The sequence below is a fragment of the Schistocerca gregaria genome, chromosome 1 (genome assembly GCF_023897955.1).
Source record: "Schistocerca gregaria isolate iqSchGreg1 chromosome 1, iqSchGreg1.2, whole genome shotgun sequence".
Taxonomy (NCBI): Eukaryota; Metazoa; Arthropoda; class Insecta; order Orthoptera; family Acrididae; genus Schistocerca; species Schistocerca gregaria.
In genome coordinates this window covers 868,307,511-868,322,506 of record NC_064920.1, presented here as the reverse complement: position 1 = coordinate 868,322,506, position 14,996 = coordinate 868,307,511, and the positions used below count along the sequence as shown (strand labels likewise).

At 38.4% G+C, this 14,996-nt stretch overlaps 1 protein-coding gene across 1 annotated transcript in view; it reads right to left on the bottom strand.

Moving 5' to 3' along the window:
- The window catches only part of LOC126273130 (esterase E4-like), a 234,207-nt gene that overhangs the window by 144,929 nt on the left and 74,282 nt on the right, over window positions 1-14,996 (bottom strand). The window contains exons 3-4 of the mRNA XM_049976590.1: window positions 13,845-13,976; window positions 1,944-2,103 (exon numbers count right to left, since the gene is read on the bottom strand). Of these exons, the coding sequence (XP_049832547.1) occupies window positions 1,944-2,103; window positions 13,845-13,976 (292 nt within the window). The remainder of the gene's footprint in view (window positions 1-1,943; window positions 2,104-13,844; window positions 13,977-14,996) is intronic.

Here is a 14,996-nt window from a genome sequence, read left to right as displayed (position 1 = left end):
GCAGAAGCTGCAAACTATTAATACGTACATATTTATAAGTTCTCCATGAGGATATAAAAGTAGGTATAGAGTATGAAATAAACTATGTTGGTCAACAGAAAATGTTGAAGTTTGCAGGAGATACAAACCTTTGCAACTAAACAAAGCAACATTTACCTTATTACACAGTCTGTTATTTATCAAAATAGTTTTATTTGCCAAAAAAATTGAAACTCCTCACTCTGTACATTATTTGTATAAATTATTGTTAGCCTCCTACTCTGGCTGACCATTCAGACTTATGACCACTAATAAATCCTCTCTGTATCGTTTACTCATCTGTCTACATATCTAGCATTTAATTTTATTTAGTAGTTTTCCTAAATTGCCCTTCGCACTTACATCTTTGTTCATTAACATTTTTGCATGGTTACAAACTTCCTACTACTTCTTAATATTACCTTGACTTGTTCATAACTATCCTTTATCCATTAGTTGGTTGAATTTAGATAATTATTGAGAGATTAAGATTTTGAATCAGGGTGATCCATTACCATTTTTTCCATCTTTTTGTGTAATGACAGTGTGCCATGATGTACAGTCTTTCATGGTATTATCTTCTCCTTACACTTTTCCCATATTTTTGTGTAATTTAATTTTTGTTTTTGTTTAATATTATTTTTCATGTTTGGGGCCTAATAGACCACCAAGTGCACAAAAAAGGAAATTTTTGGAGTTTTAGCTTTCCTTTGTGGGAATATTACTTTCATGGTCTCAGAATGGACTCTTCTCCTGACATCTGGCAAAAGTGTTTCTGGCTTTTTGGATTTTTTGTGTAATTTACACCTAAAACTCCCTCTTTCTAGGATATCAAATTGTGTTATTCCTGCTTTTGGAGGCTTCTTTCACTGCACTGAACTATTTTATTGTTTCAGTTTTAGCTTTATTGCAACTTTCGTAGATTTCCACAATGTATCTAGTCAATCTACCTGGTTCCATTCTCTTAATATACTTGTAGTATTTTACCTTCATTTTTTTGTATCAAATACATGTTGGTATATTTTTCAGTTTACTTGTCTGCTGTTAGCTTATATGTTTTTTTAGCATAATTTGGACCTAATATTTTCTGATTACTTTTATTTCTCTCTTTTTGAATTATTTAGTGTTTCTACATGTTGTCTTTATGTTTTTTGAGGTCTCTCTCTCTTCCACAATCACATTTTACAAGTAATGCAGTCTTAAAATGTTTTTTGGAAAAGACAGCATAACTCTCACATTAGTTCTCTTTTTCTGTTTAAAATGAGTGTTTCATTCCCATTAAGACACTTTGCTTGTCATATGATTCTTTTATGCTCATGTTCAAATGGCTCTAAGCACTATGGGACTTAACATCTGAAGTCATCAGTCCCCTAGATTTAGAACTACTTAAACCTAACTAATCTAAGGACATCACACACATCCATGCCCGAGGCAGAATTCGAACCTGCGACTGTAGCAGCAGCACGGTTCCGGACTGAAGTGCCTAGAACCGCTCACCCACACCAGCTGGCTTTTATGCACATGTCTGTCAACAACTCAATGTTCCTGCTATTTGGTGAGTGCACTCTTACACTCCTAATTTTTTAAAGACATCTTTTGTAACTCTGAAGATTGTTTCTATTTTGTGCTAATGAATTTTGTAAGCATTCTTTGGCAGACTTATCCCCTGCATGGGTTTGCCTAAATATTTGAACAAAGAAACTCTTGTCATATTTCCATATATAATTTTTTAAAATTTTGGATACCAGATTGCTGATACTAAATACTTTTATTTCAAATTAAGGAGAGTAGTCTTTCATTTGCAAAACCTAAACATCATGTATAATTATGACAAATTCATGTTGGTCCTATCAAAGTTGCTTCAGTATGGTAGTTACATGTAAGAAGTTGCATTTGCCTGAATAGATTTCAATGGTACAACTTACCCAGAGCTCCCAATCGATAGTTGAATGTGACAAGTACAATGTCCTGATCCATAAGGTATTGTGGTCCATGTAATGCACTGTTCCCTGTGCCTCCATACCACCCTCCAGCATGGACCCAGACCATAACAGCTCTCTTAGGATTGGCATCTTGCATTGGTAACTGAAAGGATACAGTATGAAGTTCAGACACAAAAAATGTGATTTTTGTATTTCTGAAGTATTTTGCAGTCCTTGTGAATTCCATCAAGGTCTTTCAGATCTTTTTCTATGGTCTTTCTTAAGCCTGTTGGTGGAGCCTCCTTTTCTGAGGTTATTTAGGTGTGCTGTTTAACTTTATCTGAGCTCCATTTAAAGAAACCTTTCCCTCAGACTACAGCTGTAAACGTACACTGATATTACAGAGTCATTTCTACAGTGTAATTTCAACAAAGTAAAATACTTTAGAAACAACTACTATCAAACAGATACCTGCCACTAACATGTGGTTTACATGACAACAGTGCACCCATGTTCCACAATGGAGTTCTTGCTGTTACTGTTTGAATAAGGTTGGTTTGATAAAATTCCATGAAACTGGTCAGTAACTTACAAGGTTTACACAAACCAGTTCAAATTGTTTAACATAATTACCATTCCTGGATTATATCTTTTTTAATAGGCCTACATAGAAAGCAGAACTTCAAATTATTCAGTGTGTAGTGTGGTGTATAAACAAATAATACCAGACAAAGAAAGAGTATTTGTCTAATTGGATGGGGTTTCTTCCTCTGCACAGAATTACCCCTTCCTGTGTAGTGTCTGAGAGCTGTCTCTTAATTGTATCTGTTGAGCATAGATAACTAATTTATGTGTATATAGTGTTGTATCATGTATGTATTGTGTGATGTTGAGAGAATGGAGAGGGTTAAACCCCAGTGGCAGCATACAGCCTCCTCCCAATGAATAGCACCAAGAGAATCACCAGGCTTAATAACCCCACGTGGCAGATGAATTGCTATCAACAGTGTCACAAGACCTCATTCAATTGGTCACTGCATAGAGGTTTGGAATTTAATCCAGGATATTAGAGCGAAGTCTGGTAAGCAGGAACTTGATGCCTAGAAACCACAGCAACCAACACTTCAACTAAGTAATAAACAGTACTTTGTGTTTAGTACTAAGTACATTTGTATGTTAATTATTTTACTAGCAGGTGGAATATTGACATCTAAATACTGGAAATGATGACAGAAGAAGATGTAGGAAGAAAACTGAGAAACAGCTCTCGAAGAAAGCCACTGCAAAAAACTGTGTACTAACATTCTGAGTAGGTAATAACCTTTAAGGAGGCAGTCAGGTCTTGAGGTAGTTGGGCCTCAAAACTGTAGACAACAGTGGTCCTGTAAACTCTTGTTGGTGGACATGTTTACTTTTCCAAGACTTCCTTTAGCATTGTTGTTTGTGCTTTATTTATATATTTATTTATCCATCCATAGACAATCAGGATTGTAGGGATATTGTCAACATAAGTATATACAATAGGCACACAAATTTATAATTATCATTATCAGAATTCATGAATATTGTAACATCTACACTCCTGGAAATGGAAAACAGAACACGTTGACACCGGTGTGTCAGACCCACCATACTTGCTCCGGACACTGCGAGAGGGCTGTACAAACAATGATCACACGCACGGCACAGCGGACACATGAGGAACCGCGGTGTTGGCAATCGAATGGCGCTAGCTGCGCAGCATTTGTGCACCACCGCCGTCAGTGTCAGCCAGTTTGCCGTGGCATACGGAGCTCCATCGCAGTCTTTAACACTGGTAGCATGCCGCGACAGCATGGACGTGAACCGTATGTGCAGTTGACGGACTTTGAGCGAGGGCGTATAGTGGGCATGTGGGAGGCTGGGTGGACGTACCGCTGAATTGCTCAACACATGGGGCGTGAGGTCTCCACAGTACATCGATGTTGTTGCCAGTGGTCGGCGGAAGGTGCACGTGCCCGTCGACCTGGAACGGGACCGCAGCGACTCACGGATGCACGCCAAGACCGTAGGATCCTACGCAGTGCCGTAGGGGACCGCACCGCCACTTCCCAGCAAATTAGGCTCACTGTTGCTCCTGGGGTATCGGCAAGGACCATTCACAACCGTCTCCATGAAGCTGGGCTACGGTCCCGCACACCGTTAGGCCGTCTTCCGCTCACGCCCCAACATCGTGCAGCCCGCCTCCAGTGGTGTCGCGACAGGCGTGAATGGAGGGACAAATGGAGATGTGTCGTCTTCAGCGATGAGAGTCGCTTCTGCCTTGGTGCCAATGATGGTCGTATGCGTGTTTGGCGCCGTTCAGGTGAGCGCCACAATCAGGACTGCATACGACTGAGGCACACAGGGCCAACACCAGGCATCATGGTGTGGGGAGCGATCTCCTACACTGGCCGTACACCTCTGGTGATAGTCGAGGGGACACTGAATAGTGCACGGTACATCCAAACCGTAATCGAACCCATCATTCTACCATTCCCAGACCGGCAAGGGAATTTGCTGTTCCAACAGGACAATGCACGTCCGCATGTATCCCGTGCCACCCAACGTGCTCTAGATGGTGTAAGTCAACTACCCTGGCCAGCAAGATCTGTCCCCCAATGAGCATGTTTGGGACTGGATGAAGCGTCGTCTCACACGGTCTGCACGTCCAGCACGAACGCTGGTCCAACTGAGGCGCCAGGTGGAAATGGCATGGCAAGCCGTTCCACAGGACTACATCCAGCATCTCTACGATCGTCTCCATGGGAGAATAGCAGCCTGCATTGCTGCAAAAGGTGGATATACACTGTACTAGTGCCGACATTGTGCATGCTCTGTTGCCTGTGTCTATGTGCCTGTGGTTCTGTCAGTGTGATCATGTAATGTATCTGACCCCAGGAATGTGGCAATAAAGTTTCCTCTTCGTGGGACAATGAATTCACGGTGTTCTTATTTCAATTTCCAGGAGTGTAGATACATTGGTAAACCTCATAATAACACAGTTGATAAATTATTCCAAGTAATCCTTGACAATATAAAAACACTTTACGAAGAAATATGTTTTAGTGATTTTCTGAAGATATCTATTTTGCTTATGTCTTAGATCACTTTTGGAAGATTGTTGTACAATTTAATTCCATTATATAACATGCTATTTTGAGTTTTTGATTTGTTTTTCCTATAGAGGCGTAAGTGTTGTCTGTTTCTGGTTTCATGCGCATGTACTCATGTGCATGTGCATGTGCATGTGCATGTATGCTACTGTCTGCAAAATTTATTCACATGGAAATTCGCATGGAACTGTCAATATATCCAAAGATTTGAATAACTCTGTGCAATGTGATCTATTGCTACTTTGGTTCGTATGGCCCTTTTTTGCAACTTAAATATTGTTTGTCTGTTCCACTCTGTCGATCCCCAGAAGGATATGCCATAATTAATTATAGAGTGGGCATATGCAAAATATGCAGTTCTAGTACATGAGCTACTACATACTGAATTTATTATCCTAAGCTGAAGCAAACACATAAAAGAGAAAAAATTTTTAGAGTACAGAAGCGTATAATAAGAGTAATGAGTAGTGTAAATCCAAGAACATCATGTCAAAACCTATTCAAAGAATTGGGCATATTAACCACAGCTTCTCAGTATATTTATTCCTTAATGAAGTTTCTTGTAAATAATACATCTCTTTTTCTAACTAACAGCTTAGTACACAGTATCAGTACTAGGAATAAGAACAATATACATTAAGATTTAAAATCATTTACTCTTGCCCAGAAAGGAATCCAGTACTCAGCATCGCATATTTTCAATAAGTTACCAGCAACCATTAAGAGTTTAGTTTCAGACAAGGCACAATTTAAACATAATTTAAAAGAATTTTTGGTGGTCAACTCCTATTCCATCTATGAGTTTCTCAACAAGAACAGTAGAACATTTTAATGAAAATTTTATTATACCTTAATTTTTGACAATACTTCAATACTTGGTTGTAACAGCTAAGTAACTAACTACTGTGTGAATGATGGATGTATGGAAAGCAGATGTAAGTCTTAAGTCTGTAAATAGTGGAAGTTTAATTTTAAATATTGTACATAATCTGACTGTTCTTAACTAAGGATCATTGAAATGAATAATTTACTTTAATTTTTGACAATACTTGGTTGTAATAGCTAAGAAACTAGCAAATGTCTGAATGATGGATTTAATGAAAGCAGATGTAAGTATTAAACCTGTAAATATTAGAAGTTTAAATTTAATTCATGTACATAATTTTACTGTTTACTGGCTGAAGATCATTAAAATTAATGAAACTCAAGTTTTTCTAATTACATTTTTGTTAGGTGTTTATCTGACATGTTCCACACCCAGGAGGATTCCCTCTTTTATGGGTCTATGGAATGAATAATTAATCTAATCTAAGCTATTCGCTTTCCAAGTACCACAGTGCACTTGGACCAGTTTAGTTGAGATTCGACATGCATGGCTAAAAAATTTGTTGATTTTACACATTCTGTGTGCTCGTCATTTACTTTAAGCTTGGTACTGTTCAGTTTTCTGTTTAAGTGGAAAATAATACTGTTGCTTTTTTTTTCATTTAGGGTTAATTTGTTAGTCTCTATCCACTGGCACACAAGCTTAAGTATTTCCTCAGCTTTTCCAATGAGTACACTTGGTGACTCATCTTTTGCTGATGGTGAAATTTTCTCAGATGGTACTTAGAGCATGTTGTACACTCATGCTCATAAATTAAGGATAATGCTGATACATGGTGAAACAATGCTCTGGTGGGCAGTTCGTGGGTTTAAATCACCTTGGCATATGACCATGTGGTGCATCTGACCTGTGGTTGTCGCGTGGTGGCACTTGCAGCAGTCCACGTATGTAGAGGTGTGTTGGTGCATGTCAGAGTACGGTGCAGCGAGTAAGTGTACTGAGGCTTTCTGATGTACTAATGGTGACTATGTGTTGAAAATGGCTCAAAGAACACACATTTACCTTAGGGGTAGAGTACTAGTGTGACTGGAGGTTGGTCAAACACATCAGGTTGTAGCACAGGCCCTCCGTGTGCCACAAAGTGTGATCTCAAGTTTATGGCAATGATTCCAGCAGACAGGAAATGTGTCCAGGCACTACAGTATGGGACGTCCACAGTATACAGCACCACAAGAACAACAATATATCACCATCAGTGCCCGCAGATGACCACAGAGTGCTGCAGGTAGCCTTGCTCGGGACCTTACTGCAGCCACTGGAACTGTTGTCTCCACACAGTCTACAGACGACTGAACAGACATGGTTTATTTGCCTGGAGACCTGCCAGGTGCATTCCACTGACCCCTGGTCACAGGAGAGCCTTAAAGACTAGTGTCAAGAACACAGTACACAGTCATTGGAACAGTGGTCCCAGGTTATGTTCATGGACGAGTCCAGGTATGGTCTGAACAGTGATTCTCGCCGGGTTTTCATTTGGCATGAACCAGGAACCAGATACCAACCCCTTAATTTCCTTGAAAGCGACCTGTATGGAGGTCGTGGTTTGATGGAGTGGGATCGGACTATGATCAGTGCACATACACCCCTGCATGTCTTTGACAGAGGAACTGTAACAGATCAGGTGTATTGGGACATCATTTTGCACCAGTATGTCCACCTTTTCAGGAATGCAGTCGGTTCCACCTTCCTCCTGATGGATGATAACACATGGCCCCACCGAGCTGGCATTGTGGAGGATTCCTTGAAACAGAAGATTTCGGGTGAATCGAGTGGCCTGCCTGTTCTCTGGACCCAAATCCCATTGAGCACATCTGGGATACTCTCAGTCAACATATCGTTGCACATCTTCAAACCCCTGCAACACTTCAGGAGCTCCAACAGGCACTGGTGCAAGATTGGGAGGCTATACCCCAGCAGCTGCTCGACCACCTGATCCAGAGTATGCCAACCTGTTGTGCGGCCTGTGTACGTGTGCATGGTGATCAAATACCATAATGATGTCGGGGTACATGCACAGGAAACAGTGGCATTTTGTAGCACATGTGTTTCGGGAAGGTTTTCTCAACGTATCACCAGTACCGTGGACTTACAAATCTGTGTCGTGTGTGATCTCTATGTGCCTATGCTATTAGTGCCAGTTTTGTGTAATGCTACATTGTGTGGCACCACATTCTGCAATTATCCTGAAGTTAGTTAGTTACATGTTCCATTGATCAATAGCACAGAAAACTGTTATGATGTGGAACGTGTCATATGCACAATAAATGCACACAGGAAACAATTTTTTTTCCATTATAGTGTTATACACATATATTTCTATTATCTATCCCAGTCCCTTAAATGGCACAAAATGAATATATTATATCTCCAGATTTATTTACTCATATTCAAGAATTCATTTATGAGCATGAGTGTAAATGATCACAGATCCTCCTTACAACCAATAGCCACAACACTGCATCTTGTAGCTCAGTTGAAACCACTGCGTTGTTTTGTCAGGCTCTACAGCTTCCTACTGAACTGATGTCCGTAATTATGTTTTATATAAAACCACAGAGTGAAACAAAGGTAGGAATCAAATAACAAATTACTCTTTTCATTAGAATGAAAAGTGACAAAGTAACCACAATGATAAAGAAAACCAAAAATATGTTTTTATAATATCACAGAACATGGCCGTGCACAGAATGAATATTCATCTCTGGTGTGATCACATTATGAGCACTGAAACAAGGCCAAAAACAACACTTAGTATAACAAGCTCACTCTTATGTACCCTCCCATTCTTCTTTCATTGAGAAAGACACATAGTCTAGCCATAAAGTGATGAGTTAGTCCCTCAGAATTCTCTTTCATACAATAGACTCACTTATATTCATCTGTCTCATGATTCCATGGTAATAATACCAGATCATAAGTTTTGTTCTTCTTAGGATACCATTTCCTCTTCCACTGCTTGCTTCCACTTTGATAACTCTTGAAGTGGCACTGCTTTTTCAGAAGTTTCGTATTGAAAGATAATGGCAGAACAGGTTATACCTTGATCTGAGAACAAGCAGATGCTCACACATTAGATCATTCTCTCAGATTCATTCTTTTACTTTCTGTTACTCATTCACTAGTAACATCCTATTCAGATTCCTGGTGAACATCTTCAGCAGCATGTTGTACCAGGAAAAATGTAGCACCTCTCTCTTCCATGTTTAACCCATGGGTTTCTTCTTCAATACAAACGATATTGCAAGAGATTACAACTTTCTGTGACTCTGTATTGTAGAGACAGTAATTGTCACTATATCCACCAAAGCAAATCATGGCCAGTTTCTTCAATTTACTATCCCATTTTGATCTAAATTGATCATGAAAATATACATATGCTGACAATCCAAGCCCCTTCATGTGTTATAAAGATGGAGTATTTCCAAACCATTTTACATACAGCATCAAGAGTACCCATATTCAGGGACAAGGTGTGCCCTGGCTTTGCTCTCACAGGGAAAGCAAAACTTAAAAGGTGATATTATGCAGGTTTTTAATAGGGTGAGAACTGGAACTTTTTTATGGAAACGTACGAGTCACCATTCATCATCCAAAATATTAAAAATACCTCGTACCATTAGGTAGCCGTCCCTGCAAACTACTGTATGGGTATCCTTGCTTGGAATGATATTATTGTTTGCTTCACATAGTCATTGATTTAAGATAGGCACAGCATAATTTACTGCTATGCCTCATAATTTATGAAGACAACATAAGTGTGCATGAACAATAGACTTATTTTGTTGCTTAAGTTTGCCATTCTGCTGTGTTGTATAGGACTTGTTTTCTCACATATTTTTCCATTTTGCTTGAAATGATCTTCAAAATCCTTATTTATGAATTTGGACCCATTGTCACTTCTCAGAACTTCGGTTTTGTTTCCAATTTGTCTTTCAACAAGTCTCCAAAATTCCAAAAACACAGGGAAAGGTCGTGCTTACTTTTAAAGACATATACAAACCTGTACAAAATGCAATCATCCTCAAAAACTATGTACAGATCTGCACCTCCAAGAGTTGGTTTTCTGATCCATCCAATCAAATCGGCATAAATAAATTAGTCAAGAACTTTTGATATTGATTTCAAATCTGAATTAAACAATACTGACATGGTTCACATCAAGATTTTCATCTTTCTTCATTTTTAAACCAGTAATTAAATTCATATCATATATATTCTTCAGGCCTTTAAAATGGATGTATCCATATCTCTCATGCCAGATCATTTTGGAATTTGAGGAAGCAGAATTTGCCTGTAGTACTTCTGGAAGTGTAAACAATATCTGATTATACTGAATGACCATCTCAGTTCCTTGTGCAACTAGAACTGAACTGCAAAATTCCATTCTCTTGCAATCTTGCAATCAAAAATAACTTTCGTTCCTCTTTTTGTGACTGCTACCATGGAAAATAAATTTCTGAATAATGTTTTTTCCAAAGTCTGAGGTTGCTATTTTCTCTCAATTAATGGCAAAACTCCATTGGACCCAATGCCTTCAGTTTTAACAAACAAGTTGTCTCCAATTTGAACATAGAGGCGTCATCAGGTCTGCTGTTGGAAATGTTTTGGGACTGGTTTGTAAAGTGATACTTCCAATTGATATTACTTGTGAAGGAAAGCAGGTCCTTCACCAAAGCAGCATGATCAAATTTGGGTTTAGAGCTGAAAGTGAGACCCTTAGATAATACAGGTAATTCAGGAGGGGAGAGTGCTTTAGATGAGAGGTTAAGGACACTGTACTGTTTCTTGTGATTATGGGTTATTCTTTGTCTGGGAGGCAGTGGTGAAGCCAAATCTCGTGCCACTTTCCTTGATGTTGATCTCGTCCTCACCGAAGTCCAGCTACACACTTCCATCCACATAAAACCTACCAATTAACAGCAGCACTTACATTTTGACAGTTTCCATCCTTTGCATGTGAAACATTCACTCCCATACAGTCTTGGCATCCAAGGCAAATATTTTTGTTCAGATGCAGACTCTTTACAGCAAAACACCACCATTCTCACCTCAGTTTTCACTGCACATAATCACCTCATCAACTTAGTTCAAAAGGAGATTTCTCAAGCCATCACATCCAATCCTGGTACTGCTGATACCTACAAGAAACAACTTCAGAGCACACCACTGGTGACTCAGTGTTATCCTGATCTGGAATGTATTAATCAGCTACTTTGACAGGTCCATGACTTCCTAAAATTATGCCCTGAAATGAGTTCCATTCTGTCTGAGATTTTGACCACCACACCTAGAATAGCTTTTTGTTGCCCTCCCAATCTCCGTAATATTCTTGTCTGACACTATGCTCCTTCTGTACTCATCTCCCTACCCTACGGCTCCTACTCATGTAACCATCCCCACTGCAAGACTTGCCCTGTGCACCCTCCTGCCACCACCTATGACAGCTCTCTAACTGGCAAAACATATACTATGAAAGGGAGAGCCACATATGAAGTAACACATCATGTACCGGCTGTTATTTAAACACTGTTCAGCCTTTACATTGACATTACTACCACCAAATTATCAATTAGGATGAATGGGCATAGACAGAGGGTGTATACTGGCAACACACAATGTCATGTTGCAAAGAATGTTCTACAACATAACAATTGTGACATCAGTATCTGTTTCACCACACGCACCATCTGTATTCTTCCCCCAGACACCAGTTTCTCAGAACTCTGAAGATGGGAACTAGTGCTACAACATGTTCTTTGTTCTCGCTACCCACCTGGCCTTAATTTATGGTAATTTCTTCTGTCTCAATATATCTTCACAGTAACTAACCTTTTCTTCACCCTGTTTTAGTTTTCTACATCTTTCATTGTCTTACTTGTCTATTTTTCACCACCTCCCTCTGACCTCTGTTACATACAATGCACTTAGCTTTTCACTCTTATTAACTCATGCATGATGTTTAAGCAGAAACCTCTGTCTTGCATATTACCCTGTCTTCCACATTTAAGCTCTCATGTTTTCTAATATCATCTGATGCAGTCCCCAACAATCAGCCCTTCCTTCTCATCCTGGCACAATATTACTTGCTCAATATAGCAAACACATCAGTTCTACTGCTTGAGGCATACTGAGCTGTCTACAACTCATATTAGATGAACGTATTTTATTTAGCAATTCCATTTTGTATAGTGTGCTAATGTGTGAAATATTCAACCCAAAGATCAGGCTTCTTTTTAAACAATTTCCCATATTATTTCTTTTCACATACATTTAAATTCAAAAGTACCAGAAGAACCTACATGATGTTTTATTTAAGATGAATTAAGTTGTGGCAGCAAGGAAAATCCTGCTACTGCTTTACCAAAATATTTCTTTTGTGTGTGTGTGTGTGTGTGTGTGTGTGTGTGTGTGTGTGTGTGTGTGTGTGTGTGTGTGTGTGTGTGTGTGTTGTCTAGATCCATAAATTATAATGAATACTATCACCAACACACCTTACTGTATAGAAGCACTGCCAGAACAGAAGCATATATTAAGTAAAAATTGTATGAGGCAAGGTATTAGCATAGTTAACATCAGTGAAATTTTGCAATATTTATAAATGATGAGAATATAGGATGGTTTTCTGAATCATTTTTCACTGTAATGAGCACCATGTGCTAAAGATTATTGTGATCTTCACTGGTATACACATCTTCCAAATATCTAATATTCCAGTATAATTCAGAAATATTGGCCTAGATATAAAGTCATTACTCCTTCTCAGACTAACTCATTCGTCAGCTCAGTTTGTGAATAATGCAGTACCACAACACTAAGTATTATAATCACAGTCTTATGTGAAGCTGCCTGACAAAATGTGTAATGATACAGTACATTATTCTATACCCTGCTGCAAAGGAAGAAAAACTGTTTTCAACTATCACACAATGTAAATACAGAGAATTCCTCATAAATCCCTATTAATACTATTACTCAGCATCACCATCAACAATAGGCTTACAAAAACATTTGAGTACTACCAACAGTAACAATATATGAAGCATGAAATTTTTGTTTTGGTACAGTTATCGTGATAATGAATTTTTCAGAAAGACTGATTAGTAATTGTCTTTACAAGTTGCAGCTCCCAACACTACTAATAAGAACAATTAAAACTGTAAGTAGTGCTATTAGTTTACAGAACAATAGGTTATCTCCTCAGAAAAGGGAGAAGAATTGGTCTGAGAGATGGATATATATAAAAAAAAAAAAGGGTGTGGGCCAGAGCTCACTTAGATCCTACAGTGAAAAAGGCCTAGCTTTACAAGGAAGAAGAGGGCAAAGATCTTCCTTCTCATAACAGATGGATCTCTGTTAACCTCACTGAAGCAGTATATCCTTACATCTGCACCTACATCTACATGGATACTCTGCAAATAACATTTAAGTGCCTGGCAGAGGCACATCCCGAATGAGAATCTATTGTTCAAAATTAATGAAGTAACCTGAAATGGGTGATTCTACCTCTTAATGTGTAACTTGACTTGCTCCACATCTCTGAAGGCTCTTTTTCACTATGGTATTTACAGAATATAATGTGTGACTGAATGAAAAAAATGAATGATTAGCTGGGGCTATTCTTTTCCTGTTTTAACTGCTGGTACCAACAGTACTAAAAATTGCATCTCCTAGTGGTAACAACTGGTCCACCTTTCTGTCTCTTTGTGATTTTAATTTATTTTATGAATAGATTTCCCATTGTATATGATGAATTAGTGAAGCAAACATGGAGAAAATTGAGTTAATATGTTGCATGGACATCACAGGCATGTACATCAATAATTCGTTATATATTTTATTACAGTTGCTTAGATTCTAAATGAAATGCTGAAAAATGTGAATTACCTTTGTTGTATAAACATTTAAAAATAGGCAGTCTTCATCAGTTGGTATAATGTAGTTCTCTTCTTGTGGACAAGCAAAACCATCTGCTGTTGCATTTACTGTTCCTTCCCAAGGTCCTATAGGAACAGGAGGCTGTACGTGGGAGAAAGCATACTGAATTAAAATTTGTTTGCTATTAATGAACATTTTCTATAAATTGATGACTATAGGAAGGTAGAAAGATGTTTTGTTTTTTATATGTACATAAGATAATTAGATGAGTATTTTTCATTCAGCCCTGTTCACACAGCTATGCAGCAATATGTCAGTCAATGCAGTAGTACGGGGTTGTTATAATTAAAGTGCAGCTGCTCAAAGAGTTCCAGAGAGGGCTGTAATTATTGTATGTCAGCAAACCTAGGTACATATTCAAATGGATCACTAGGGAACAGATTTATGCTGAAAAAAAAATTAGTTTCAATTTTGGCCATCAGATGCAAACTGGTACTGTGAATACAAGAAAGACGTATAGAAATATTTTCATGTGGTATGGATTAGGAATGGGATGTGGGCAGAAAAGGTCAAACAACTGAGAAAAGCATAATTATTATCTGTTGCTGGTACAATTTCTTTAATCTGAGCACCTGGGACACTGACAAGATGCTGTACAGTGCCTGATTTGTGCCTGCTGGCCAAAATTAGAACTAATTTTTTTCCAGCATGAATAGGTTACACATTAACACATGAGCATATTTACTTAGTTTTGCTATTATACAATAATTACAGCCCACAATGGACCTCCATGAGTACCTGAAATTTAATTATAACCACCTGGTGAAGCCACCATACTTGATCAGCACAAACAATTATTTTACTAATTTTTCACATGCTTCTGAAAAGAAAACATTTTGTAGCTTTCACCTGTATACATCAGTCATAGGTAAATGCAAAAAATTTAGGTTAGTAGACCATAGAGCAAAGAATGGCCCCCTTGTAATTGTTATCCAGGGGAATACAAGTCCTTGCAGATCACAAGCACTGTTAGTGAGTTACATGACCATTCATTGTAGAGTTCCAACAGTAGCATCACTTATTAATTGTAGTGACATACATGTATTATGTGTGACAAAAAGATGGCCAGAGTCATATATAAAAAGTAGTGTTATCTTAAAT